This window comes from Bubalus kerabau, chromosome 20, assembly GCF_029407905.1.
Source record: "Bubalus kerabau isolate K-KA32 ecotype Philippines breed swamp buffalo chromosome 20, PCC_UOA_SB_1v2, whole genome shotgun sequence".
Lineage (NCBI taxonomy): Eukaryota > Metazoa > Chordata > Mammalia > Artiodactyla > Bovidae > Bubalus > Bubalus kerabau.
Genome location: NC_073643.1, coordinates 8,600,503 through 8,625,779, shown reverse-complemented (window position 1 = coordinate 8,625,779; position 25,277 = coordinate 8,600,503). Strand labels below are relative to the sequence as shown.

Below are 25,277 nucleotides of genomic sequence, written 5' to 3'. Positions count from 1 at the left end.
CATCCATATAAATTATTCATTTACATTTATAACACTGACTTATAATGAAGTCAGTCTATAAGAGTAATGACGTTAATTGGAACAGCATGCCAATTGGAGGAAGGCGCTACATGGGGCTGTAGCCTCTTCTGTTCATTCATCTACCTGCTTTTGGTGGCTGGAGGTGGAGGAAGCCTGGCTCTTCCAGGATATCCTGGAAGGTTCTCAGAAGCTCACCTCCCATTCCTGGTGTCTCCCTGGACCAGCCAAGGTGCAAGGCCAGCCTTCTCCTAGGGCTGTGTGAGGGGCTCCCGTTGTCAGTGTCATCAATTACAGAGGAGTGTATTTTCAACAGAACATCAACATCCAGGGACTTCGTTGATGGTCCAGTGGTAAACATTCTGCCTTGCAATGTAGGGGACCAGGGTTCAATCCCTGGTTGGGGAACTAAGATCCCACATGCCTCGGGCAACTAAGCCTGTGTTCTGCAACTACTGAGCCTTGATGCCACAACTAGAGAGTTCGAGTGTGCAAGGAAAAGATCCGAGTGCCTCAACTAAGACCTGACCCAGCCAAATTAATGAGTTAATTTAAAAAATAGGATAACTTTAAAAAATTTAAAATAAAAATTGACCTCTGTGAGCCCCTGTTCACTGCTACAGTCCAGAAACCGCCCTACAGTGGGGAAGAAGTGGGACCCAAAGGCCTGCAATATCTCCATGGCAACAGAAGGTAGCAACCCAGGCTGGGGACGAGGCTTGGGAGGTGGTGGCACAGGGAGTGGGCCAGCTTTGGGTCACCTGAGCATCCTGACTGAAGGCTCAGGCTGAGGACGGAGCCTTCAAGTCCAGGCTGAGCCTCCAGGTCCAGGGTGAGGACCTGGACTCAAACCCCATCTCCAGCCCTGACCTCATGTGCCCTTGGTTTTCTCCTGGGGTCTCCCCCCTCCTCTGCCCGGCCTTCGGGACAGGTGGGCTTCCTCATGGGGCCCCTGAAGGGCCAGTTCTGTGGCCACACCTGGGAGCCTCACTGAGCAGAAGTCTTTTAGCTTGTGGATGGTGAGAAACGTCTGTGCAGAGGCCTGCCTGATGGAGGGCACCACCCCACCTTCCAGGTCCCTCCCCAGGGCTCTGCCGCCTGTTCATGGGAGACCATGTGGGCCGACCCACTTTGGTCTCACCTCCCAGGGTCCCTGGTGTCAACACCCTTTCCTAGGCCTGCAGTGGTCATGATGAATGAAAACTGGCTCTTGGTCCTTGGGGCAGGTCCCCACAGGTCCCATGCCCCCTGAAGTGGAAGCGAGGAGTCCTAACCATCCTCCCACTATGGGTCCAAATGTCCCTCCTCTCATATCTCTGCTTGGTCCTGCCTGGCTGGGACTGCTTGGTGGGTCACCTCCCTGCGCTAGGAGCTGGGGTGGTGGGGGCAGAGTTTGGCTTACTCGTGGGCACTGCCCCTGAGATGACAGACCTGTATTCTCTAGACCTGTAAGAAGGCTTAGCTGTTAGAACAGGGTGCTGGCCTCTGCTGGGCTGTAGGTGGGCGTCTCTGTCTTTCTCCATTTCCCAAGAAGCTCGTCAGTTACTTAGGAGCCTTAGACAGAAGGTCCTGCTTTGCTTTAAGAGAAGAAAAACTCTTGGTGAAATATACATAACAGAAAAGTTAACCATTTAAACAATTTTTAGGCATTAATTACATTCAGATTAATGTGCAGCCGTCACCACCATCTCCAGAATGTATTTTTTTTTCTTTTGGTGGCATATGAGTTCTTAGTTCCCCAACCAGGAATCAAACTTGCAGCCCCTGAGTGGAAGCAAAGAGCCTACCCACTGGACTGCCTGCCAAGGAAGACCCAACCAGAACAGAATATTTTCACCCTCCCAAACAGAAACTGTACCTACCCATTAAATACTCCCAATTCCGCCCTCCAGACTCTGGAGGCAACCAATCGCCATTTTACTTTCTGTCTCTGTGAATTTTGCCTACTCTAGGCACCTCATGTAACTAAAATCATACAGTATTTTGTCCTTTCATGTCTGGCTCGCTTCACTTAATATAATGTCTTCAAGGTTCATCCATGGTGTACCATGTGTCAGAATTTCCTGCTTTCTTAAGGCTGCCCAAGTTGCTTTTGACTCTTATGTGAATTATGCTGGTTTCCACCCTCAGTGTACTTTGAAAATACACAAGTCTTCTGAGGCCAGGATGATATGCATTCTTTCCTCCTCTCCCCTCCGGTGGGCACAGGAACCTAGTGGTTTCCCAGGTAGCACGTGTTTCACTCTGGTTTGACAGCCTTCTTCTAATTTAATAAGAACTCCTGCAATTGGCCAAGTCAACATTTTATTTAAAAACACACATACACAGTGGGAAAGGGCCCGTGACACCTTCCTAGCTGGTGACTGGCTGACCGCATGGTGCTACCACGAGGCTTCACTTTTAAGGAAGAGGGTGCCTTCAAGACCGGATTTCCAAGCGAGATAAATAAGATGATGGCTGTGTTTTCCGAAGAGAATTTAAGGCAGTGCTCCTCCCGAGGGCTGGAGAGAGGGACAGGCTGCACAAGAGTATTCAGAATCCGCTCCCCCCATCACCTTAAAGGTGGGGGGTGGGGGCGGGGGTGGGGTGGGCATCAGTCCCTGAGGCAGTTCTTAAGCTGGAGGAAGAGATCAGATTTTCCTGGCGGTTGCTTTTCTTTCCCAGAGAGGGAGGAATATTCTCTGATGAAGTGTGTAAGGCTGGAGAGAGAGGCTGGACCCGCTTGGAAGCCGAAAGGAGTCCTTCCCGCGCCTACCAGCCGGGGGATCCGGTGCGAGGCCGAGACCCCGGTTTCTTCTGGGGTCGCCAGCTCATGACCCTCCATCCGCGGGGTCACACGTCCTGCAGGGCCTCCTACAGGGCTGGGGGTCCCTGGGGGCGTCAGGCGGCGTCTGGGGGAAGGGAAGGGCAGGGTTGAGGGGGCCGGGTCCTCAGGGCTGCCCCAGGGCTTGCGCATGCGCTGCGTTCCTCCGCCCACACCAATACTTTATGCTATTTTAGTCCATTTGTAAAAACGAAATAAAAGATTCCCCTCCCCGCTCCTCCCCACCCCAGGCTTCTTTCTCAGAGGTACTTTAACTCCTTCAGCTATTTCCTTCGGGTTTTCCTCCATAAATTTAACATTTATATCAACGTTGATTGATGTATCACTTTTAGACATTACCTATTAACTTTCTCACATTCTTTTTTCGTCATTCATTCTTTCTTTAAACAGCCTCACAGGGATATAATTAATCTACCACACAGTTCACTCATTTAAAGTGTGCAATTCCGTGGTTTTCACTATATTCACAGAATTGTATAACCATCCACACAATCTTAGGACAGTCTCATCGTGTCCAAAAGAAGCCCCAAACACGTACGCAGTCACTCCTGTATCCCCTGCCCCCAGCCCCAAGCCGGTACTCCACTCTCTGTCTCTGTGGATTTGTCTATTCTGGACATTTTCCCTAAAGGGAATCCTACTACCGTGGTCCTTGGTGACTGGCTCGGTCCACCCAGCCTTCTGTTAGCTTTTTGCCAGTGAGACTATTAGAAGGAGACTGCAGCTCTACCGTGGCAAGCCCTCTCTAAGGTGCTTTGATATTTTTAATGTATGTTTTAAAAACAAAGAAAAGAATAATGAGCAAAGAGTGCTGATTCAAAGAAAGAAGTATAACTGGTTCAACTTCCAGCAATCCTATTTCTAGGAATTTATTCTAAAGGTGAAAAAACATTAGGTTATGTGTCTTGGGGTATATTTACAAGGATGTTCATTTGTTCATTACAGCACTGTTGAGTAGAAAAGAATTTTTAATTAAAAAAAACTATATATATATATAATGTGCCCAAATAGGAGACAAGTTCAGTAAACTACAATGCTGACATGCAAAGGGACCAGTGCAACACCACCGAGCCTGATGGATGCCAGAGCAGGACACTTAATAATGTGGAGCAAGTGACCGATAAGGGTCTGGGTAGGAGCAGAGGAGCAGTTTGCAACATCATACATGAAGTCTGATCCTTTAATAAATGCACATCTCTTGGGACTTTCCGGGCGGTCCAGAGGTTAGGACTCTGCACCCCCGCTGAAGGGGGCTTGGCTTTGATCCCAGGTCAGGGAACTAAGATCCTGTAAGCTGCATGGCATGGCCCAAAAAACAAAGGCACATCTCTCTCTTTGTGAATTCAGAGCAAGGAAATGCTGAAGGGACAGACACCCAGCAGGTGCTATTTCTTGGTAGTGTGATAATGGTTTTTATTAAAAAAATTTTTTTTTCTTATTTCTATTTTCTAAATATACTACCTTTTATTTTTGTCATTAGGAAACTCATTTAAAGAAAACGCTTTGCCATCAAGAGAATGAGAATGTTGGGGTGACCCTGGGTACCATGGAGACAGCATGGTGCTCTGTAAGTGGTCCCCTACTGCCAAGCTCCAGAGCTCATGTCCTCCCATTCCTGAGCACAGGGACCTTCTTGGTCATCTGTATTCAGACCAGAACTCACCTGTGGACTGGGTCACGCATGAGATCTTGTAGGACAGCCACACGCTCGCCAGGCAGAGGAAGGTGGCCAGGAAGCCGAAGACCTGCACAAGAGAGAGGGGCCAGGAGGTGCCCAGGGCAAGGGCCAGTCACGCGGGCAGCCCCTCCGGCAGCTCCTCCCTGTGCCTGCTTCCTGTACTGGCTGTGGCCGCGAGGGAGCCCAGGCACTCATCTGACCTGGCCACCTGTCCTCACGCAGTCAGAGGGGTGATGCCCTGGCCCCGGTCAGGCCAGCAACTGGGTCACAGCCAGGCCTCTGGGCACCACCCCTCACCTCTTCTCCAGACAACTACGTGCCCCGCTCTTTATCCTGGACTAATAAGACAGGAAAAGGAGGAACAGTACATTTTATTTGGGGTTCTTAACATTCAGTGTTCAAATGGATCTTGGTATGGTAGCATCATATGCACTTCATCCACAAAGGCTTTCTGTTCTGTCTGGCTTCCCAGCTGTGCTGGAGCCAGAAGTTGAGGCCCCATACCTGGTGTCAGGTTTACACATATTTAAGTAACATTAGGCTGAAGTAAGTTCAAGCAGCGTGCCTGTCCTTCCCGTGTTCCGCTGTGAGCACCCACCCCTGTGCAGCCTTCTCATTTGTGGTAGGCAAAGGACCTCCCGGGCTTCCCTGGTGGGGAAGTTCTTTAGCTTCTTCACTTTCCCAGATGGTAAAGAATCTGCCTGCCATGCAGGAGACCCAGGTTCGATCCCAGGGTCAGAAGATCCCCTGGAGAAAGAAATGGCTACCCACTCCCATATTCCTGCTTGGAGAATTTCACAGACAGAGGAGCCTGGAGGGCTACAGTCCATGGGGTCACAAAGAGTCGGACATGACTATGCTATGCTATGCTATGCTAAGTCACTTCAGTCGTGTCCGACTCTGTGCAACCCCATAGACGGTAGCCTACCAGGCTCCCCCATCCCTGGGATTCTCCAGGCAAGAACACTGGAGTGGGTTGCCCTTTCCTTCTCCAATGCAGGAAAGTGAAAAGTGAAAGTGAAGTCGCTCAGTCGTGTCTGGCTCTTAGCGACCCCATGGACTGCAGCCCACCAGGCTCCTCCGTCCATGGGATTTTCCAGGCAAGAGTACTGGAGTGGGGTGCCATTGCCTTCTCCGCGGACATGACTAAGTGACTAACAACTTCACTAACACTTTAAAGGACCTCACGGAGGAATATTAAATGATGGAGTGAGAAGCAGACACCGACTCAGGTGTGTCTGCCTGGAACTTGGAAGCCTGTAGCCTCGCGCGACTTGTCCCAGAGGTCCCCAACTTTTTTGGCACCAGGGCTGGGCTTCAGAGAAGACAATTTTTCCACGAACCAGGGAAGAGGGATGGTTTCAGGATGATTCAAGTACATTACATTTATTTCTATTATTACTACGTCAGCTCCACCTCAGGTCATCAGCCATTAGATCTCAGAGGTTGGGGACCTCTGGTTAACAGCACCTGCAGCAGCAAGTGCTAACGCTGATGGGGCATTACTTCATCAGCCCTTCACATGCGTGGCTTCCTTTAGCCTCATAGCTCTGCCAGATGGGAGCGCAGCTGTTACCTTCCCCCCCATGTTTTTGCAGTTCAAGAAAGCAGGAATGGGAGGTCAACTCTTTAAGCCAGGGCAGTGGAGCCAGCCAGGCCAGACCAGAGGTCTGAGCCCAGGGTTCCTCTCTGCTCACCTTGCCCAGGTGTCCACAGGCCCCCCAAAGTGCATGGCCAGGGGCTCCCGGAGGTCCAGCAGGAATGGCCCACAGCAGCCAACCTAAGTGCAGGACTATCCTGCCTGCCTGCTGGTTCCCACACGTGGCTGCCCTCCCAGCCCCCATCAGCCTCCTCTTCCCCCTTGTCCATCTCCCTGGTTCCTTTTGTACCAATTGTCTGCACCACATAATCAGCCTATTACAGCCTGTCCCGGCCTCTCATTGTCTGTTCTGCACAATTAGCACATTATACACTGTCCTGCTCCCCAACTGTTCACGCATAATTGAACAGTTTATTACAGGGCTACATAATGTGCTTCTGGACGACAGGGCCTTGTGTGTTAATTGTTTCATGGCCCTGGCCTCCTAAGCAAGAGCATCACTTTCTCATACAGCAGGGACTGTATCTTTTCATTTCTTCTGGCTTCTCCAGGTCCATGCTGGTTCCCACAGGACAGGTGGAGGACAAGTGGGGGCTGTTGGGAGTCCGGGTACTGTCATGTGCCACCTGAATCAGAAAACCCAGTGGGACTCTGCCCGTGTGGTCTTGAAACACGGTGGGCACGAATCTCCTCTGTGCTTCATCTGCCAGCCGGCAGGTGGGAAACATGCTTCTTCTTGGAAACTAACCTCCACGGTGGGGAAGAGGAATGGGAGGGGCTTAAGGGGCACAAATTTAGGGGATGAGGGTTCGATCCCTGGGTCAGGAAGATCCGCTGGAGCAGGAAATGGCAACCTACTCCAGTATTCTTGCCTTGAGAATCCCATGGGCAGAGGAGCCTGGCAGGCTACAGTCCATGGGGTCACAAAGAGTCGGCCACGACTGAATGACTAAGCTCAAGGGGTGTGAGTGCTCAGAGGTCTGGCTGCCCCTCTGCTGACCTTCTGCCCCCTGCAGACTCCACCCCTTGGTGGAATCCCAGGCACTCACTGGCTCTCAGCCCAAAGTCAAGAGATTTTGAGTTCCATGTGGAAGTGAGTGACTACCACATAGACAGCTTCTCCTCAAACTCATTTGAAAAGTGAGGCAAATCGGTTGTAGCCCACAGGCTTCCAAACTATAAACAATAAGCTAAATCAGAAATCAGATGACAGGAACCTATAGATCTTTTAAAAAATATGGCTTCCCATATGTGGCTTCTAAGACACATGTGGGTTCCCTGGTGGCTCAGACAGTAAAGAATGTGCCTGCAGTGTGGGAGACCTGGGTTCAATCCCTGGGTTGGGAAGATACCCTGGAGAAGGGAATGGCTACCTACTCCAGTATTCTTGCCTGGAGAATTCATTCCATGGACAGAGGAGCCTGGCAGGCTACAGTCCATGGGGTTGCAAAGAGTCAGACATGACTGAGTGACTCACACTCACATAGACACATCTGTGCGTCTCTGGGTGATAAATACACATAGCTCCCACCGTGCTCTATTTTTGTCCACTTCATGCTACTTCTATTCAGGTTAGCCAGTGGGTCAGTCTTCACCTCTGAAAGGTACAGGAGTGTTATTTCCTGGCCTGAATACTATGAATAGTCAGGAATGGCAAAGCTGAGACTCATGGTGGATAGCTGATCACAGGACTGTTCCCTGGGCCCCAAAGGTGCCTCAGAACCCTTCCCTGCACAGGGCTGAGACAGCCCCGAGCAAATGACCAGGGCAAGCATGAGAATTAAAACCTACTTATCCCCTGATTTAAGGAGTGGCTGTAAGAGAAAGAGGTCTGGGCCGCTGGGGCCATTTGAGTTTGCACAGCCTTGCCCATCACCACCTGATACCCTCTGCCATGGGCCCAAGTTTCAGGCTCCCTGGGGACTGCTGCTGGTGGATCAAGGTGGAGACTGATCCTGAGAAAGAAAGGCCCCAGAGAACAATCCCTTTGCTGCCCTGTGAGGAAGAAAGTGGGCATTCAGAATAGGAATTCCTCCCTGCCGCCTCCTGGGAGACGTCCTCACCGCTCCAGCCACCAGTCCGTTCTGGCTGTAACTCTTGGAAGCTGCCACGATGGAGGCGATGAGGAGGAGCAGGGTACCGATTAAATAGTGCAGGAGTTCCTGGGGGCAGAAACAAAGCAGACCAGTGGGTAGGGAGCTCCACTCCCGGTTCTCAGAAGAGAAGGACAGAGGGGAGACGGAGACACTTCCTCTTCTCCCGGTAACACCCCAGCAGGAGCAGTGGAGCTCATAGGCAACAAGAAAGGACGGCTGGCCAGGATGAGGCCAAGCAGGAGAGAAAAGACGCTGGGCAAGCAGGAAGAGAGGTGGCAAAGACAAAGATGCTTCTCAGGTGAGGAGACAGGTCCCCTAAGGATGGCTGCACTCCTGAGGTCAGGCTGTCCATGGTTACCTGGACCTCCGGCTAAAGCTCCTAACAAGCAAATGAGCTGCTTGCAACTTCCAGGCTGGAGCGTTTCAGTGCAGTTCCAGCTCTGAGAAGCAAAGCCCCTTAGAGAGATGTGTGCCTTCACTTCTGCTGCAGAGAAAGGTCTGGGTTCACAACGTGCTGGCTTTGATGGCTGCCTGGAGGGCCTCCCCATTCTGCAGACAACAGTCCTCCCAGTTCTACCTGCATTTTTTCTTCCCTCTTCTTGGCTGTTGAAAATGTGCCTGCAGGCCAGACTGCCGAGGGTCAGCAGGAAGGGCTGACCCCGTCTTTGCTTCCCTTGGGTCCACAGGGCCATCTCTTTATGCCCCCATTCACTCTCCACGATTAAATGGGGGCTTTGCAGGTCCTGGAGGAGGTGGGGTCTCTGTCTTTTGACAACAAGAGGATGCTTCTCCTCATGCCACCCCTTCCCTACCAACACCAGATCAGAAGGGTGAACTGGGGCTTAGGGCCACCGATAGTGGACTGCGCTCTACAGAGAAATTTGTAGCTGTTAGGGCATATATTAAAAGTGAAGAGAGGTTTCCAACGAATAACCTAAACCTTCACCTTAGGACACTGGGAAAGAAAAGCAAGCTAGAACCCACAACAAGAAGAAAGAAGGAAACAGAGATTACTGCAGAAATGAATGATACAGAGAAAAGAACAACAGAGAAAGTCCATGAAATTGAGAGCTGGTTCCTTGAAACGATCAACATCATAAAGAAAACTTTAGCTAGACTGACCAAGGGGAAAAAAACAAGAGAGGAAAAACATTCAAATGGCCAGAATCAGAAATGAAAGAGGAGACTTCACTACTGATGAAATAAAAAGGATTTTAAAAGAATACTGTGATAGGCTGTACACCAATAAGTTAGGTAAGTTAGATGAAATGGAGATATTCCTAGAAAGACATGCTACTGAAAATGACTCAATCTGAATAAGATCTAAAATAGTAGAACCTGAATGAATAATAAAAACACTACCCACAGGAAAAGCCCAGACCAGATGGCTTCCATGCAGAATTACAAACATTTAGAGAGGAATCAATACCAACTCTTCCCAAACTTTTCTAAAAAACATAAGAGAAGGAAACACTTTTGATAACAAAACCAAAGACATCACAAGCAAACTACAGACCAATAATATTTCTTATGAATATCAATGCAAAAATGCTCAACAAAAGACTAGCAAACCAAATCCAGCTACATGTAAACTGAATTATACATCACAGCCAATCAGAATTTCCCCCAGGAATGCAAAGATAGTTCCACATATGAAAATCAGTGCAATAACAGAATCCTAGAGAGATTAATCACCCTACATGATTGTCTTAATAGACAAATGAATTAAAGGTAACTTCTTCTATTTGAGGGAGAAGGCAATGGCACCCCACTCCAGTACTCTTGCCTGGAAAATCAATATCATCTCTGGTGGCTCAAACAGTAAAGAATTTGCCTGCAATGCAGGAGACCTGGGTTTGATCCCTGGATGAGGAAGATCCCCTGGAGGAGGGGAATGGCTACTCACTCCAGTATTCTTGCCTGGGGAATTCCATGGACAGAGAAGCCTGGCAGGTTACAAACCATGGGGTTGCAAAGAGTTGGACATGACTGAATGACTAACACTTATCTACAAAAACCCCAGCTAATGTTACATTTAATGATAAAAACCTAATACTCTCCTCCTAAGATTGGGAACAAGATGATATCTGCTCCTGCCACTTCAACATTCAATTTCTTGCAATAAGTCAAGAAAATGAAGTAAAAAGCATCCAGACTGCAAACAAATGTAAAACCATCTCTTTACAGACAGTATGCTCCCATAGATAGAAAACACTAAGGAGTCCACTAACCGTCTATTAGATCTAATAAATGATTTCAACATGATTGAGGATACAAGATCAATAAACAGAAATCAATTGTATTTCTATCCACTTGCAGTGAACAATCTGAAAATGAAATTAATAACTACATTTGAAATAGTATCACAAAGGGTAGGATACTTAGCAACACACTGAACAAAAACAGTGTAAAACTCATCCTCTGAAAGTTACATGACATTGTTGAAAGAAGTTTTAGAAGATCTAAATAAAGGAAAAACCTTCTATGCTCATGGATCACAAGACTTTATATTATTATTAAAATGGCAATACTCTCCAAATTTATCTACAGATTCAATGTCATTCTTATTAGAATCTCAGCTGACTTCTTTGTGGAAACTGAAAAGCTGATTATAAAGTCCTTATGAAAATACAACAATTCAAAATAATCCTGAAAAACAACGAGTGGGAAGACTGCTGGAATGCAACATGGTACATCCACTTTGGAAAATAGCCGGGCAGTTCCTCAAGCAATTAAACAGTTACCATGTGACCCAGCAATCCCACCCTTAGGTATATTCCCAAGCAAAATAAAAACACGTCCATATGCAGAACTTGTATACAAATGTGCACAGCAGCAGGATTCACAATTGCCAAAAGGCAGAAGCCACCCAAATATGCATCAATGATAAATGGATAAACAAAATGTGACTGAGTGGTTAGGACTCCGTGCTTGCACTGCAGGGGGCATGGGTTCCACCCCTGGTTGGGGAACTAAGATCCCTCATGGCACGTGGTGCGCCCCCAGCAAACAAACAAGTCAACAAAAACCAAACTATGGTATATCCTTTCCATGGATTATTTGTTAGCTATAAAAAGCAATGAAGTACTGATACTGCTATAAATAGATAAACCGATACACACTCTACTAAGTGAAAGAAGCTAGTTACAGAAGACCACATATATGAGTCTACTTACATGAAATCTCCAGAACAGGAAAAGTTATAGAGACAGAAAGTCAATCAGCAGTAGCTCAGGGCTGGAGGAGATGAGGGGTAGGAGGTAACAGCTAAAGGGTACAGGGTTTCTTTTTGAGGTGATGAAAATATTCTAAAAATGAGGTGACGGTTGCACAAGTCTAAAAACATACGGAAATCCACTGAACTGTACACTTCAATCGGCAATTGTATGACATGTCACCAAGGTGTAAATAAAGCCATTTAAAAAATAATATAATGCGAAGAAGAAACCTTAGCAACTTCTGATATCTTTCTTCAGACTCTGCCTGTCCACTTCAGCTGACAGATCTTATACGTATGACAGTGTGAATACGCAGCACCTCTATCAGCTTCATCCTTCCACGTTCTGCCTCCAGGTCACCCCCCCACCCGCCACACAGCCCATTTTCTGTCACTTGAGAAAAGAAGCATCAAGATGAGAAGCACAGCTTTCTTGCAGCTTGAAGGTCAGTTTTAGAGGCCAGTAAGACCGGAGGCAGAGAGGGCCACCCAGCAGTGGGAAATTCAGGGCTGAAGCAGCCAAGGAGGCAGGGCGGGTAGGCTGGAAGGGCGTCGGGCCCCAGTGCCCAGCCGGCGTCCTGACCCGTGCGGGCGGAGCGCAGCCGGGCCACTCCCTTACCGACAGGGGCCAGCTGATACAGGTGAGCACGCGGGGCAGGCGGAAGAGGTGCGCCAGGTAGAAGGCGAGGATCATGATCAAGTTGCAAATGGTGACCACCTCAAAGTAGCTGTAGGCGCTGTAGCTCGTCCACAGAGAGCTCCTCACGCAGATGAAGGCGATCAGCAGCGTGGCCTGGGGTGGGAACACAGAGACATCAGAGGAACGCCCACCCAGGGGACGAACGACCAAACAACACGGACTTCCCTGGAGGTCCAGTGGTTAAGACTCTGCACTTCCACTGCAGGGGGCTCGGGTTCGATCCCTGGTCAGGGAACTAACATCCCACATGCCCAAAAAAAACAAAATAAGATAAAATGAACACAGGGATAAGACAGATTTATAAAACAAAACAACAGGAACACAACCAACCACAGGGAACTGAGGAGCTGCCACAATTGCGGTTACTTCCTCACAAATTGGCAGGGAACAGCAGTTTCCCCACAGGACAAGGTTTTGATGCACGAGCCCCTGGGAACACTGAGGATGGGAGGGAGTGGCATGTCCGCTCTAAAGAGTCTATGCAGCAGCAGGGTGTAACCTTAGAGAGAGGGCAGGAATTCTGGAGAGAGCCAGGCAGGACCACTCCCCTTATCTGCTCAACCTCCAGAGTCGGTCAGATATTGGCCCTAGGTTTACATGTTAGGCTGACCTAGGAAGTTGCCAATACTTGACTATTTTTGACCCACCAAGGTGTCCCTTCATACAAATAACCTACCAGCTGGCAGACAGTAAGTTACTGTTGACAGGAAATCAAATAACAATCCAGCAAAGAAGATAGATAAGAGAATTTTATTCGAGTCAAGCTGAGGATGATAGCCTGGCAAACAGATTCTCAGAAACTCTGCGAACTCCTCCACTGAGCAGAAGTCAGAGGTGCGGTTTCATACATTTTTGAGACAAAGAAATTATGTATCATATTGACAGGTCAGCATTGAGTACACAATTCGCTGAAGTGTTTTTGTTTTTTTTGCAATTATGCACGTACAGATAAGCCTTTGGTCAGTGTGAGCCCTTGTTTGAGATGGAAAAGAAATATATTAATCATAGAGTTCTAAAGAATCTGAAGAAAGAGGCCTTCTTCTCAGAGGTTGAGTTCATCTCTCTGCTTTGAGGAGGTCTGGTTAATGAATAACATAGATTCACACCGCACTTTGGGAAACGTTCACAAAGGCGGCATGTCCTTAGTTCCTGCTGCTGCTGCTGCTGCATCGCTTCCGTCGTGTCCGACTCTGTGCGACCCCATAGACGGCAGCCCACCAGGCTTCCCATCCCTGGGATTCTCCAGGCAAGAACACTGGAGTGGGTTGCCATTTCCTTCTCCAATGCATGAAAGTGAAAAGTGAAAGTGAAGTCGCTCAGTCGTGTCCGACTCTATCGACCCCATGGACTGCAGCCCACCAGGCTCCTCCATCCACGGGATTTTCTAGGCAAAAGTACCGGAGTGGGGCGCCATTGCCTTCTCCATGTCCTTAGTTACTGCTGGCTTTTTTTCCTTCTGTCTCAGTTTGACTGTTCTGCCATGGAAGATTTACCCCATCGTTACCGTGTACTGACTGGTTGATCTCTCCACCATGACCAAGTAATCCAAGTCTATGTCCCAACCAGTAATGCTGAAGAAGCTGAAGTCAAACGGTTCTATGAAGACCTACAAGACCTTTTCGAACTAACACCCCAAAAAGATGTCCTTTTCATTATAGGGGACTGGAATGCAAAAGTAGGAAGTCAAGAAACACCTGGAGTAACAGGCAAATTTGGCCTTGGAATACGGAATGAAGCAGGGCAAAGACTAATAGAGTTTTGCCAAGAAAATGCACTGGTCATAACAAACACCCTCTTCCAACAACACAAGAGAAGACTCTATACATGGACATCACCAGATGGTCAACACTGAAATCAGATTGATTATATTCTTTGCAGCCAAAGATGGAGAAGCTCTATACAGTCAGCAAAAACAAGATCAGGAGCTGACTGTGGCTCAGACCATGAACTCCTTATTACCAAATTCAGACTGAAATTGAAGAAAGTAGGGAAAACCACTGGACCATTCAGTTATGACCTAAATCAAATCCCTTATGATTATACAGTGGAAGTGAGAAATAGATTTAAGGGCCTAGATCTGATAGATAGAGTGCCTGATGAACTATGCAATGAGGTTCGTGACATTGTACAGGAGACAGGGATCAAGACCATCCCCATGGAAAAGAAATGCAAAAAAGCAAAATGGCTGTCTGGGGAGGCCTTACAAATAGCTGTGAAAAGAAGAGAAGCAAAAAGCAAAGGAGAAAAGGAAAGATATAAACATCTGAATGCAGAGTTCCAAAGAATAGCAAGGAGAGATAAGAAAGCCTTCTTCAGCAATCAATGCAAAGAAATAGAGGAAAACAACAGAATGGGAAAGACTAGGGATCTCTTCAAGAAAATCAGAGATACCAAAGGAACATTTCATGCAAAGATGGGCTCAATAAAGGACAGAAATGGTATGGACCTAACAGAAGCAGAAGATATTAAGAAGAGATGGCAAGAATACACAGAAGAACTATACAAAAAAGACATTCACAACCCAGATAATCACTATGGTGTGATCACTGACCTAGAGCCAGACATCCTAGAATGTGAAGTCAAGTGGGCCTTAGAAAGCATCACTACAAACAAAGCTAGTGGAGGTGATGGAATTCCAGTGGAGCTATTCCAAGTCCTGAAAGATGATGCTGTGAAAGTGCTGCACTCAATATGCCAGCAAATATGGAAAACTCAGCAGTGGCCACAGGACTGGAAAAGGTCAGTTTTCATTCCAATCCCAAAGAAAGGCAATGCCAAAGAATGCTCAAACTACCGCACAATTGCACTCATCTCACACGCTAGTAAAGTAATGCTCAAAATTCTCCAAGCCAGGCTTCAGCAATATGTGAACCGTGAACTTCCTGATGTTCAAGCTGGTTTTAGAAAAGGCAGAGGAACCAGAGATCAAATTGCCAACATCCGCTGGATCATGGAAAAAGCAAGAGAGTTCCAGAAAAGCATCTATTTCTGCTTTATTGACTATGCCAAAGCCTTTGATTGTGTGGATCACAATAAACTGTGGAAAATTCTGAAAGAGATGGGAATACCAGACCACCTGATCTGCCTCTTGAGAAATTTGTATGCAGGTCAGGAAGCAACAGTTAGAACTGGACATGGAACAACAGCCTGGTTCCAAATAGGAAAAGGAGTTTGTCAAGGCTATATACTGTCACCCTGTTTATTTAACTTATATGCAGAGTACATCATGAGAAATGCTGGACTGGAAGAAACACAAGCTGGAATCAAGATTGCTGGGAGAAATATCAATAACCTCAGATATGCAGATGACACCACCCTTATGGCAGAAAGTGAAGAGGAACTCAAAAGCCTCTTGATGAAAGTGAAAGTGGAGAGTGAAAAAGTTGGCTTAAAGCTCAACATTCAGAAAACGAAGGTCATGGCATCCGGTCCCATCACTTGATGGGAAATAGATGGGGAAACAGTGGAAACAGTGTCAGACTTTATTTTTCTGGGCTCCAAAATCACTACAGATGGTGACTGCAGCCATGAAATTAAAAGACGTTTACTACTTGGAAGGAAAGTTATGACCAACCTAGATAGCATATTCAAAAGCAGAGACATTACTTTGCCAACAAAGGTTCGTCTAGTCAAGGCTATGGTTTTTCCAGCGGTCATGTATGGATGTGAGAGTTGGACTGTGAAGAAAGCTGAGTGCCAAAGAATTGATTCTTTTGAACTGTGTATCTGGAGAAGACTGTTCAGAGTCCCTTGGACTGCAAGGAGATCCAACCAGTCCATTCTAAAGGAGATCAGCCCTGGGTGTTCTTTTGAAGGAATGATGCTAAAGCTGAAACTCCAGTACTTTGGCCACCTCATGCAAAGAGTTGACTCATTGGAAAAGACTGATGCTGGGAGGGATTGGGGGCAGGAGGAAAAGGGGAAGACAGAGGATGAGATGGCTGGATGGCATCACCGACTCGATGGATGTTGAGTTTGAGTGAACTCCGGGAGTTGGTGATGGACAGGGAGGCCTGGCATGCTGCAATTCATGGAGTCGCAAAGAGTCGGACACGACTGAACAACTGAACTGAATGAGAATGAACTGTATAGCTCATGGAACTCTACTCGATTCTATGTGGTGACGTAAAATAGGAAGGAATGCAAAAAAGAGAAAAAATATATGTATATATGTATAGAGCTGATCCACTTTGCTTACAGTAGAAACTAATACAACATTGTAAAGCAACTATACTCCAATAAAAAAAAATTTTTAAAGCCCAGGAGCTGGAATCAGTATATTTTTCTATTGTGCTAACTCAGTCTTTTTGAGCCATTTCTCCAATAAGCTCCCAAAATAAGAGGAAATGAACCTCCAGGACCTTCCACGCTTGTCTTGATTGGCCGCTGGCCCTTGGGACCCTGCAGCAGGTTAGGTGAAGGTGAGATTTTCAACATCATGAGAACTAGAATATTAGGGGAAGGACATTTGAAACTGCTGGTCCATGTTTGTAAGAGAAAAAAAGAGTCACTCACTTCCCCTGGACCTCAGTGCGCTTCTGGGGCCAGCCATGCTCACACGTGATCAGCTGAGGTGTGTCATCTCCGCATCAGGGATGGTCCAAATCATCTTCCTTTCTGGCCCAGGAGTTGCTACTTTTCAATGGCATAGACGGTGGGCAGGGGAGGGTGACCATAGAATATCTGGGACAAAGTGGTCAAGTTTATCTACGTAGATTTGAACAAAATGAAACATCCACCCATCCACCTGCTGAGATCAAAGCAGGTGCAAAAGCCCTTGAATGCCTAGGAGCTCAGGTAGACAGAGGGGCCAATCACTCTTGTGCAAGCTGTCAATAGGTGAAGACAGACCAGGTGGCCCTGTGGAAGTCCTCATTGAGGACTCTAGGATAGTGGACCAACGATACAAGTTTTTGCAGTGATTCCTCACTAGGCATCTCAAGCTTTACGGTGGTTCCATTACAACTATGGTGGACTTGAGCACAGTCCATTGGTCTGCAGTAGAGGTGATGGCTCCGCCTGCAATGCTGGAGACCTGGGTTTGATCCCTGGGTCAGGAAGATCCCCTGGAGAAGGAAATGGCAACCCACTCCAGTATTCTTGCCTGGGAAAACCCATGGACAGAGGAGCCTGGCAGGCTATAGTCCATGGGGTCGCCTGCAACTTAGCGACTAAACAGCAGCAAGAGGTAATGGCCACACGTGTTGGCTTTTCCACATATGTTTGTCTCAACACTGTTCTCTAGGTGTGGTTATTTCATATAACTATACATATGATGTAAATGTTGAATCTGAAAACTGTTATGTTTCCAAGGGGAGGTCATCCAATATATGGGATCTCTTTAAGAGTCCAGTCCTGGGGGGCCCAAAGACCTGACCATTAAAGCTGGGTCATAAGTGACAGTCCATGAGCTGATACACAGATATCGTTCACTGATTCCTGGGAGAGCGGGGGTGGGCAGTGCACTGACTAGAAAGTTCTGCGTGAAATTCAGCTCATCACATGGGACACCCACTGCTGCAGGCCATCCACCGTTTGCCTTCACTGAAAGGCTCTAGCATTATAGAGGACCTGCTCACCTCGGAGCAGGGTGGGCTTCTTCACTGCTTCTTGTCAGCTGGCTTTCATGAGACTAGCACTCCATGAGGGAAGACACCTGTGGGTGAAGTCAGAGGCTTAGGGACTGGGCAAGATCCATAGTGTTTTCACGACAGAACTTCCTAGAGCTCATCCCACCTATGGAACTTAGTTCAGATTTGCAGGATGTCAAGTTGGAGGCTGTTTTGACCAGAGGTTAGTCACGTTCACAGTTCCTTCTCAATGGCAGGAGGAAATTCTCAAATTCAGAAGCTCAACCACACACGTAAAAAAAAAAAAAAAAAATGGTAGCTGTGAGGTGACGGATGTGTTAACCTGACTGTGGTAATCATTCACAAAGTAGACATATGTCAAATCGCCACACTATCTCCTTTAAATATGTAACATTTTATTTGTCTATTATATTTTTGGCCAAAATTTCTTCAACCTCTATGTTCTTCTGGTTTGTCTATTATCAGATCAGTCGCTCAGTCGTGTCCGACTCTTTGCGACCCCGTGAATCGCAGCATGCCAGGCCTTCCTGTCCATCACCAACTCCCGGAGTTCACTGAGACTCACGTCCATTGTCTATTATACTTTTTATTAAACCACCACCACCAGCTCAGAGGGCCAGGAGAACCAGAGGAGCCATCATGGTAAAAGGCCTCCATCAGCTGTGCAATGAGTAACAGGCACCTGTTTCTCACTGGTCTGAAGGAGGTGCTAGGGTACAGTGCCTAAAGCGCTTCCAAGATTATTGGGTATGGGGGCCCTCATTCAAATACGGCCACAGGTCTGACGTCTCGGGGTGGAGGTTACAGGAATATTCCCAGGTTTGGGATGTACTGTCTCTCATTAGACAATATGCAAAGGGGCCAGTGGAGCTGGGATTTTTGCCATAATTTGTGGTTACTACCAAGTTGCTTGTTAACTGATTGTGAAACGTCTCTTTTGAGCTGTGATGCAGCTCTCAAGATGGCTACTTGGAAGGCAGCTGAGGGGAGCGTGGGTCACTCAGCAAAAGCGTTTGGCCTGTGAAGCCGTTATAGAGACGCCTGCACACCCACCAACAGTTCACATGATAACAAGTTGTGTCCAAACACTGAGGCTCTCTCACTGGAGAATTCAGGGCCATGAGTGTATTGTGTGCTACGCCAGGTAGACGCAAACTCGCCGCCACCCCCGCCCCCACTTAAAAAATACACTGTTAGCCATACCTCAGACTGAAGACTAAGAGCCAGGTATGAGGGAAGTGGCAGTTCCGTCCACGTTGGAAGCGTCGAGCGTGGCGGAAATGAACGAGGCCACCTTCTTCCCTAAGCACCCAGAGTAAAGCTCCCGGCTTCCATCGGCCTGACAGCGGGGGTGCAGCTCCCAAGGAAGCGTGGAAACTCCGTGCTGCACCCCTGGCCATCCAAAACCTCAGGTGAAAAGATCGTGCACCCTTTCTTCTCCCAGGAAGAAGGCGCTGTCTCAAACGTTATGCTCGGCGAACTTTACAGGGAAACGCCTTTCCTGGAACTTGCATGTGACCCTTAGAGGACCCTTAGCAGGTTCTTACGAAAGAGAGGCAAGCACAGTCCAGACCAAAGCCAACCAAAGAACCCCCCGCAAAACTACAGCCAGTATTCCGTAAGTTCAGGAATATGCAGGGCTTCCCCCTGGGTGGGGTGAATCCGGAGAGCCGATCCATACCTGAATTTTGTCCCTGCTTGTCCCATGGCTTTGGTTCACCTGGTCTGAGGGCAGTCAGCTCGCACCGAGTAGGTCTTCGCGCACAGGCCTCGCGGACTCACTCCAGGTTCTCGCGTTGCTTCCTACGCGCAGGCTCACGACTCCTCTGGTCCGCTCTGCCCGCCCCTTTTAACCCTGTCAATCACCTGTCTTGGCTATTGTAAAATAGATTCATCTGTATAGCGGTTTTCCTGGGTTGCCTTCTTCCTGGCATTCAGTGGCCTCCTTACCCAGGAATTTTATTTGGAAGGTGACTCACTTCTTGTTCAAATGACTTGCTCATTTGAGAATCGTGGTGGCTTTCTGCCCACCCACTTCTTGCAGGGGGCCGTGGGGGGATGTCCCTGGCCGCTCACCACTCCCTCCAGGCTATTTTCTTTCCTTGGAAGAGTCAGATGCTCCGAGCTCCAACCACTGGGGTCAGCAACCTTCACTACTGTCTTCCAAGGTCTCCCCTGAGTAAGGCAGTTAGTTGGCGCAGCTGTGGCCTATTTTTGGCTTGTACTCACAGACCCAGATGGACCACCTACCTGGGCACTGAAGCCAGTAGGAAGCTGCCGAATGGACCACCCTGTGTGATCGTTTGCAGGGTCCCATGGGAGACACTGTATAAAATCTGCCTCAGGACAGTCTGGGCTTCCTTAGTGGCTCAGACGGTAAAGAATCCGCCTGCAATGCAGGAGACCTGGTGGGTTTCATGCCTGGGTTGGGAAGATCCCCTGGAGAAGGGCATGGCAACCAACTCCAGTATTCTTGCCTGGAGAATCCCATGGACAGAGGAGCCTGGCGGCCTACAATCCACGGGGTCACAAAGAGTCGGTACGACTGAGCGGTTAAACACAGGCCAATCTGTCTCCGGTGAGGAGGACAAATGTATCCACTGACTGCTGTGTCCAATTAGCCAGCATCCCCCTACGGGCAGGAACTCTCCTAACTGCGGGCTGCAAACCCATGGCGGGGTCCACAGGAAAGCTCTGGTGTGGCAGTCAAAAGCTGTCAGTGAAGCCTGCGGCCCAGCTCTGTGCTTGCGCTGGAGTGAAACTGGTCACAGCCTTTGCGGGGCAGACACGTGGTCCTTGGTCTGGATTAAGAGATGGTGCGAAAAAGGGCCGAGAGGCTGCTAAGTGTTGCTTGAAAGGAGGCGGGGGCGGGGGGTGGTGTGTCTGTTACAGCAACACAGTGAAAGGATGACATACCGCATGGGGTCCTTTTCGGTTAATTATAAAGAACTGCCATACTTATCTGCACTTTTTAGGCAATACATCGAGCGAAACTAGAATTATGTGGTAAGAAAAGCAAAGGTGTGGTGAATGGAGATTTCGAAAGACAGGAGAACTAGGAGCGGGGATGGGGTGAGAAGCGTGTAGTTAAATGTGGTCAGAAGCCAGTGATCAGCGCGTGAGCATCACTAACTAGGGAATTATGATGCGTCTGAGTGCCTGAGGTTCCAAGAAAACCTGCAAGTTGTGCTTCTGATCCCGAACCCTGGATTCGGATGTCTCGGCTCTCCGGGCCGGGCAGCGGCGCTCCCCACGGCCACCAGAAGGCGGCGCTGCGGGCGCGGGGAGCCGAGCAGCCACCGGCGGGGCCGGGTGCTTCTCCGCTGAAGGAAACCGAGCCCGCGGGGAGCAGTGGCGACGCCCAGAGGCGCTCCCCGGGGAGGGCTCCGCCCGAGCGGGCGCAGGAAGCCGCTGACTTCCTGCGCCCCCGCCCCTCCCCTGCCTGCCCCAGGACTGCCGCTAGGAGTCGGGGGTGCTCTGCAAACCAGCTGCAGCCAGCCCACGCAAGTTTTGTTTGGCCTAAAAATCCAGATTTCTGCTTCTCTCAGTCACGTGGGGCTTCTGGCGACCCCGGCGGCGCTTGCGGCCGCCCCTCCACGTGCATCCCCGGCCTGGCGTTTCTTTTTCCTTTTTTGATAGTTTCGACCAGATCAATAGCTTTCTGGCTATTGACTGTTTAATCCCTCTTCAGAACTGAATCCGGCGGCGCAACACTTCATACTAGCCTTTCCTTTTTTGTACAACTCTATATAGAGTTAATCATGGTCTCTTTTTGACAGTGAATCCCCAACAAGCTACCAGTTGCCTCAGTCTCCTTAGGACAAGGTTCAGCGGCACCAGGTATGGTCACCGCGGCCTCCTGAGGAAGTTTCTCCTGCTATTTTGCCTTCTCCAACCTGGACTGGTCGCCCTGTCCATTCGTCTGGTGTCTAGTGGGCAGGCTGGCAGCTCCCTTCAGCTCCAGGGGTGCCTTTTTTTTTAAAGCAGCGAAGTCCCCCTTGTCAATCGAAACCACATCGAATTCCATTATATAAAACTGAAAATATGACATCCATATAAATTATTCATTTACATTTATAACACTGACTTATAATGAAGTCAGTCTATAAGAGTAATGACGTTAATTGGAACAGCATGCCAATTGGAGGAAGGCGCTACATGGGGCTGTAGCCTCTTCTGTTCATTCATCTACCTGCTTTTGGTGGCTGGAGGTGGAGGAAGCCTGGCTCTTCCAGGATATCCTGGAAGGTTCTCAGAAGCTCACCTCCCATTCCTGGTGTCTCCCTGGACCAGCCAAGGTGCAAGGCCAGCCTTCTCCTAGGGCTGTGTGAGGGGCTCCCGTTGTCAGTGTCATCAATTACAGAGGAGTGTATTTTCAACAGAACATCAACATCCAGGGACTTCGTTGATGGTCCAGTGGTAAACATTCTGCCTTGCAATGTAGGGGACCAGGGTTCAATCCCTGGTTGGGGAACTAAGATCCCACATGCCTCGGGCAACTAAGCCTGTGTTCTGCAACTACTGAGCCTTGATGCCACAACTAGAGAGTTCGAGTGTGCAAGGAAAAGATCCGAGTGCCTCAACTAAGACCTGACCCAGCCAAATTAATGAGTTAATTTAAAAAATAGGATAACTTTAAAAAATTTAAAATAAAAATTGACCTCTGTGAGCCCCTGTTCACTGCTACAGTCCAGAAACCGCCCTACAGTGGGGAAGAAGTGGGACCCAAAGGCCTGCAATATCTCCATGGCAACAGAAGGTAGCAACCCAGGCTGGGGACGAGGCTTGGGAGGTGGTGGCACAGGGAGTGGGCCAGCTTTGGGTCACCTGAGCATCCTGACTGAAGGCTCAGGCTGAGGACGGAGCCTTCAAGTCCAGGCTGAGCCTCCAGGTCCAGGGTGAGGACCTGGACTCAAACCCCATCTCCAGCCCTGACCTCATGTGCCCTTGGTTTTCTCCTGGGGTCTCCCCCCTCCTCTGCCCGGCCTTCGGGACAGGTGGGCTTCCTCATGGGGCCCCTGAAGGGCCAGTTCTGTGGCCACACCTGGGAGCCTCACTGAGCAGAAGTCTTTTAGCTTGTGGATGGTGAGAAACGTCTGTGCAGAGGCCTGCCTGATGGAGGGCACCACCCCACCTTCCAGGTCCCTCCCCAGGGCTCTGCCGCCTGTTCATGGGAGACCATGTGGGCCGACCCACTTTGGTCTCACCTCCCAGGGTCCCTGGTGTCAACACCCTTTCCTAGGCCTGCAGTGGTCATGATGAATGAAAACTGGCTCTTGGTCCTTGGGGCAGGTCCCCACAGGTCCCATGCCCCCTGAAGTGGAAGCGAGGAGTCCTAACCATCCTCCCACTATGGGTCCAAATGTCCCTCCTCTCATATCTCTGCTTGGTCCTGCCTGGCTGGGACTGCTTGGTGGGTCACCTCCCTGCGCTAGGAGCTGGGGTGGTGGGGGCAGAGTTTGGCTTACTCGTGGGCACTGCCCCTGAGATGACAGACCTGTATTCTCTAGACCTGTAAGAAGGCTTAGCTGTTAGAACAGGGTGCTGGCCTCTGCTGGGCTGTAGGTGGGCGTCTCTGTCTTTCTCCATTTCCCAAGAAGCTCGTCAGTTACTTAGGAGCCTTAGACAGAAGGTCCTGCTTTGCTTTAAGAGAAGAAAAACTCTTGGTGAAATATACATAACAGAAAAGTTAACCATTTAAACAATTTTTAGGCATTAATTACATTCAGATTAATGTGCAGCCGTCACCACCATCTCCAGAATGTATTTTTTTTTCTTTTGGTGGCATATGAGTTCTTAGTTCCCCAACCAGGAATCAAACTTGCAGCCCCTGAGTGGAAGCAAAGAGCCTACCCACTGGACTGCCTGCCAAGGAAGACCCAACCAGAACAGAATATTTTCACCCTCCCAAACAGAAACTGTACCTACCCATTAAATACTCCCAATTCCGCCCTCCAGACTCTGGAGGCAACCAATCGCCATTTTACTTTCTGTCTCTGTGAATTTTGCCTACTCTAGGCACCTCATGTAACTAAAATCATACAGTATTTTGTCCTTTCATGTCTGGCTCGCTTCACTTAATATAATGTCTTCAAGGTTCATCCATGGTGTACCATGTGTCAGAATTTCCTGCTTTCTTAAGGCTGCCCAAGTTGCTTTTGACTCTTATGTGAATTATGCTGGTTTCCACCCTCAGTGTACTTTGAAAATACACAAGTCTTCTGAGGCCAGGATGATATGCATTCTTTCCTCCTCTCCCCTCCGGTGGGCACAGGAACCTAGTGGTTTCCCAGGTAGCACGTGTTTCACTCTGGTTTGACAGCCTTCTTCTAATTTAATAAGAACTCCTGCAATTGGCCAAGTCAACATTTTATTTAAAAACACACATACACAGTGGGAAAGGGCCCGTGACACCTTCCTAGCTGGTGACTGGCTGACCGCATGGTGCTACCACGAGGCTTCACTTTTAAGGAAGAGGGTGCCTTCAAGACCGGATTTCCAAGCGAGATAAATAAGATGATGGCTGTGTTTTCCGAAGAGAATTTAAGGCAGTGCTCCTCCCGAGGGCTGGAGAGAGGGACAGGCTGCACAAGAGTATTCAGAATCCGCTCCCCCCATCACCTTAAAGGTGGGGGGTGGGGGCGGGGGTGGGGTGGGCATCAGTCCCTGAGGCAGTTCTTAAGCTGGAGGAAGAGATCAGATTTTCCTGGCGGTTGCTTTTCTTTCCCAGAGAGGGAGGAATATTCTCTGATGAAGTGTGTAAGGCTGGAGAGAGAGGCTGGACCCGCTTGGAAGCCGAAAGGAGTCCTTCCCGCGCCTACCAGCCGGGGGATCCGGTGCGAGGCCGAGACCCCGGTTTCTTCTGGGGTCGCCAGCTCATGACCCTCCATCCGCGGGGTCACACGTCCTGCAGGGCCTCCTACAGGGCTGGGGGTCCCTGGGGGCGTCAGGCGGCGTCTGGGGGAAGGGAAGGGCAGGGTTGAGGGGGCCGGGTCCTCAGGGCTGCCCCAGGGCTTGCGCATGCGCTGCGTTCCTCCGCCCACACCAATACTTTATGCTATTTTAGTCCATTTGTAAAAACGAAATAAAAGATTCCCCTCCCCGCTCCTCCCCACCCCAGGCTTCTTTCTCAGAGGTACTTTAACTCCTTCAGCTATTTCCTTCGGGTTTTCCTCCATAAATTTAACATTTATATCAACGTTGATTGATGTATCACTTTTAGACATTACCTATTAACTTTCTCACATTCTTTTTTCGTCATTCATTCTTTCTTTAAACAGCCTCACAGGGATATAATTAATCTACCACACAGTTCACTCATTTAAAGTGTGCAATTCCGTGGTTTTCACTATATTCACAGAATTGTATAACCATCCACACAATCTTAGGACAGTCTCATCGTGTCCAAAAGAAGCCCCAAACACGTACGCAGTCACTCCTGTATCCCCTGCCCCCAGCCCCAAGCCGGTACTCCACTCTCTGTCTCTGTGGATTTGTCTATTCTGGACATTTTCCCTAAAGGGAATCCTACTACCGTGGTCCTTGGTGACTGG

The 25,277-nt window shown here is 48.8% G+C and overlaps 2 protein-coding genes and 1 non-coding gene across 3 annotated transcripts in view; 1 reads left to right on the top strand and 2 right to left on the bottom strand.

Moving 5' to 3' along the window:
- Window positions 1-2,305: 2,305 nt before the first annotated feature.
- LOC129635510 (CKLF-like MARVEL transmembrane domain-containing protein 7) lies at window positions 2,306-24,614 on the bottom strand. Its single transcript, XM_055558574.1, has 6 exons — window positions 24,509-24,614; window positions 20,902-21,047; window positions 12,053-12,226; window positions 8,184-8,282; window positions 4,506-4,587; window positions 2,306-2,909 (listed from the first exon to the last, which is right to left on the bottom strand). The coding sequence occupies exons 1-6, from the start codon at window positions 24,612-24,614 to the stop codon at window positions 2,899-2,901; spliced, it is 618 nt and encodes a 205-aa protein (XP_055414549.1). The 3' UTR covers window positions 2,306-2,898.
- Window positions 12,296-12,368, top strand: TRNAG-UCC (transfer RNA glycine (anticodon UCC)). The gene has a single exon. It is a non-coding gene; the product is annotated as a tRNA-Gly (tRNA).
- Window positions 24,078-25,277, bottom strand: part of CMTM7 (CKLF like MARVEL transmembrane domain containing 7) — a 48,040-nt gene continuing 46,840 nt past the window's right edge. The window contains 1 exon segment of the mRNA XM_055557238.1: window positions 24,078-24,681. Within this exon segment, the coding sequence (XP_055413213.1) occupies window positions 24,671-24,681 (11 nt within the window). The 3' untranslated portion in view covers window positions 24,078-24,670.

Coding starts and splice junctions, on each gene's coding strand:
- LOC129635510 (XM_055558574.1), bottom strand. CDS start 24,614: ATGGAGGGTCATGAGCTGGCGACCCCAGAAGAAACCGGGGTCTCGGCC. Junction 21,048..24,508: donor TCCTTTCGGCTTCCAAGCGG/GTCCAGCCTCTC, acceptor GGTTTCCTTCAG/CGGAGAAGCACCCGGCCCCG. Junction 12,227..20,901: donor ATCAGAAGCACAACTTGCAG/GTTTTCTTGGAA, acceptor TTCCCACCCCAG/GCCACGCTGCTGATCGCCTT.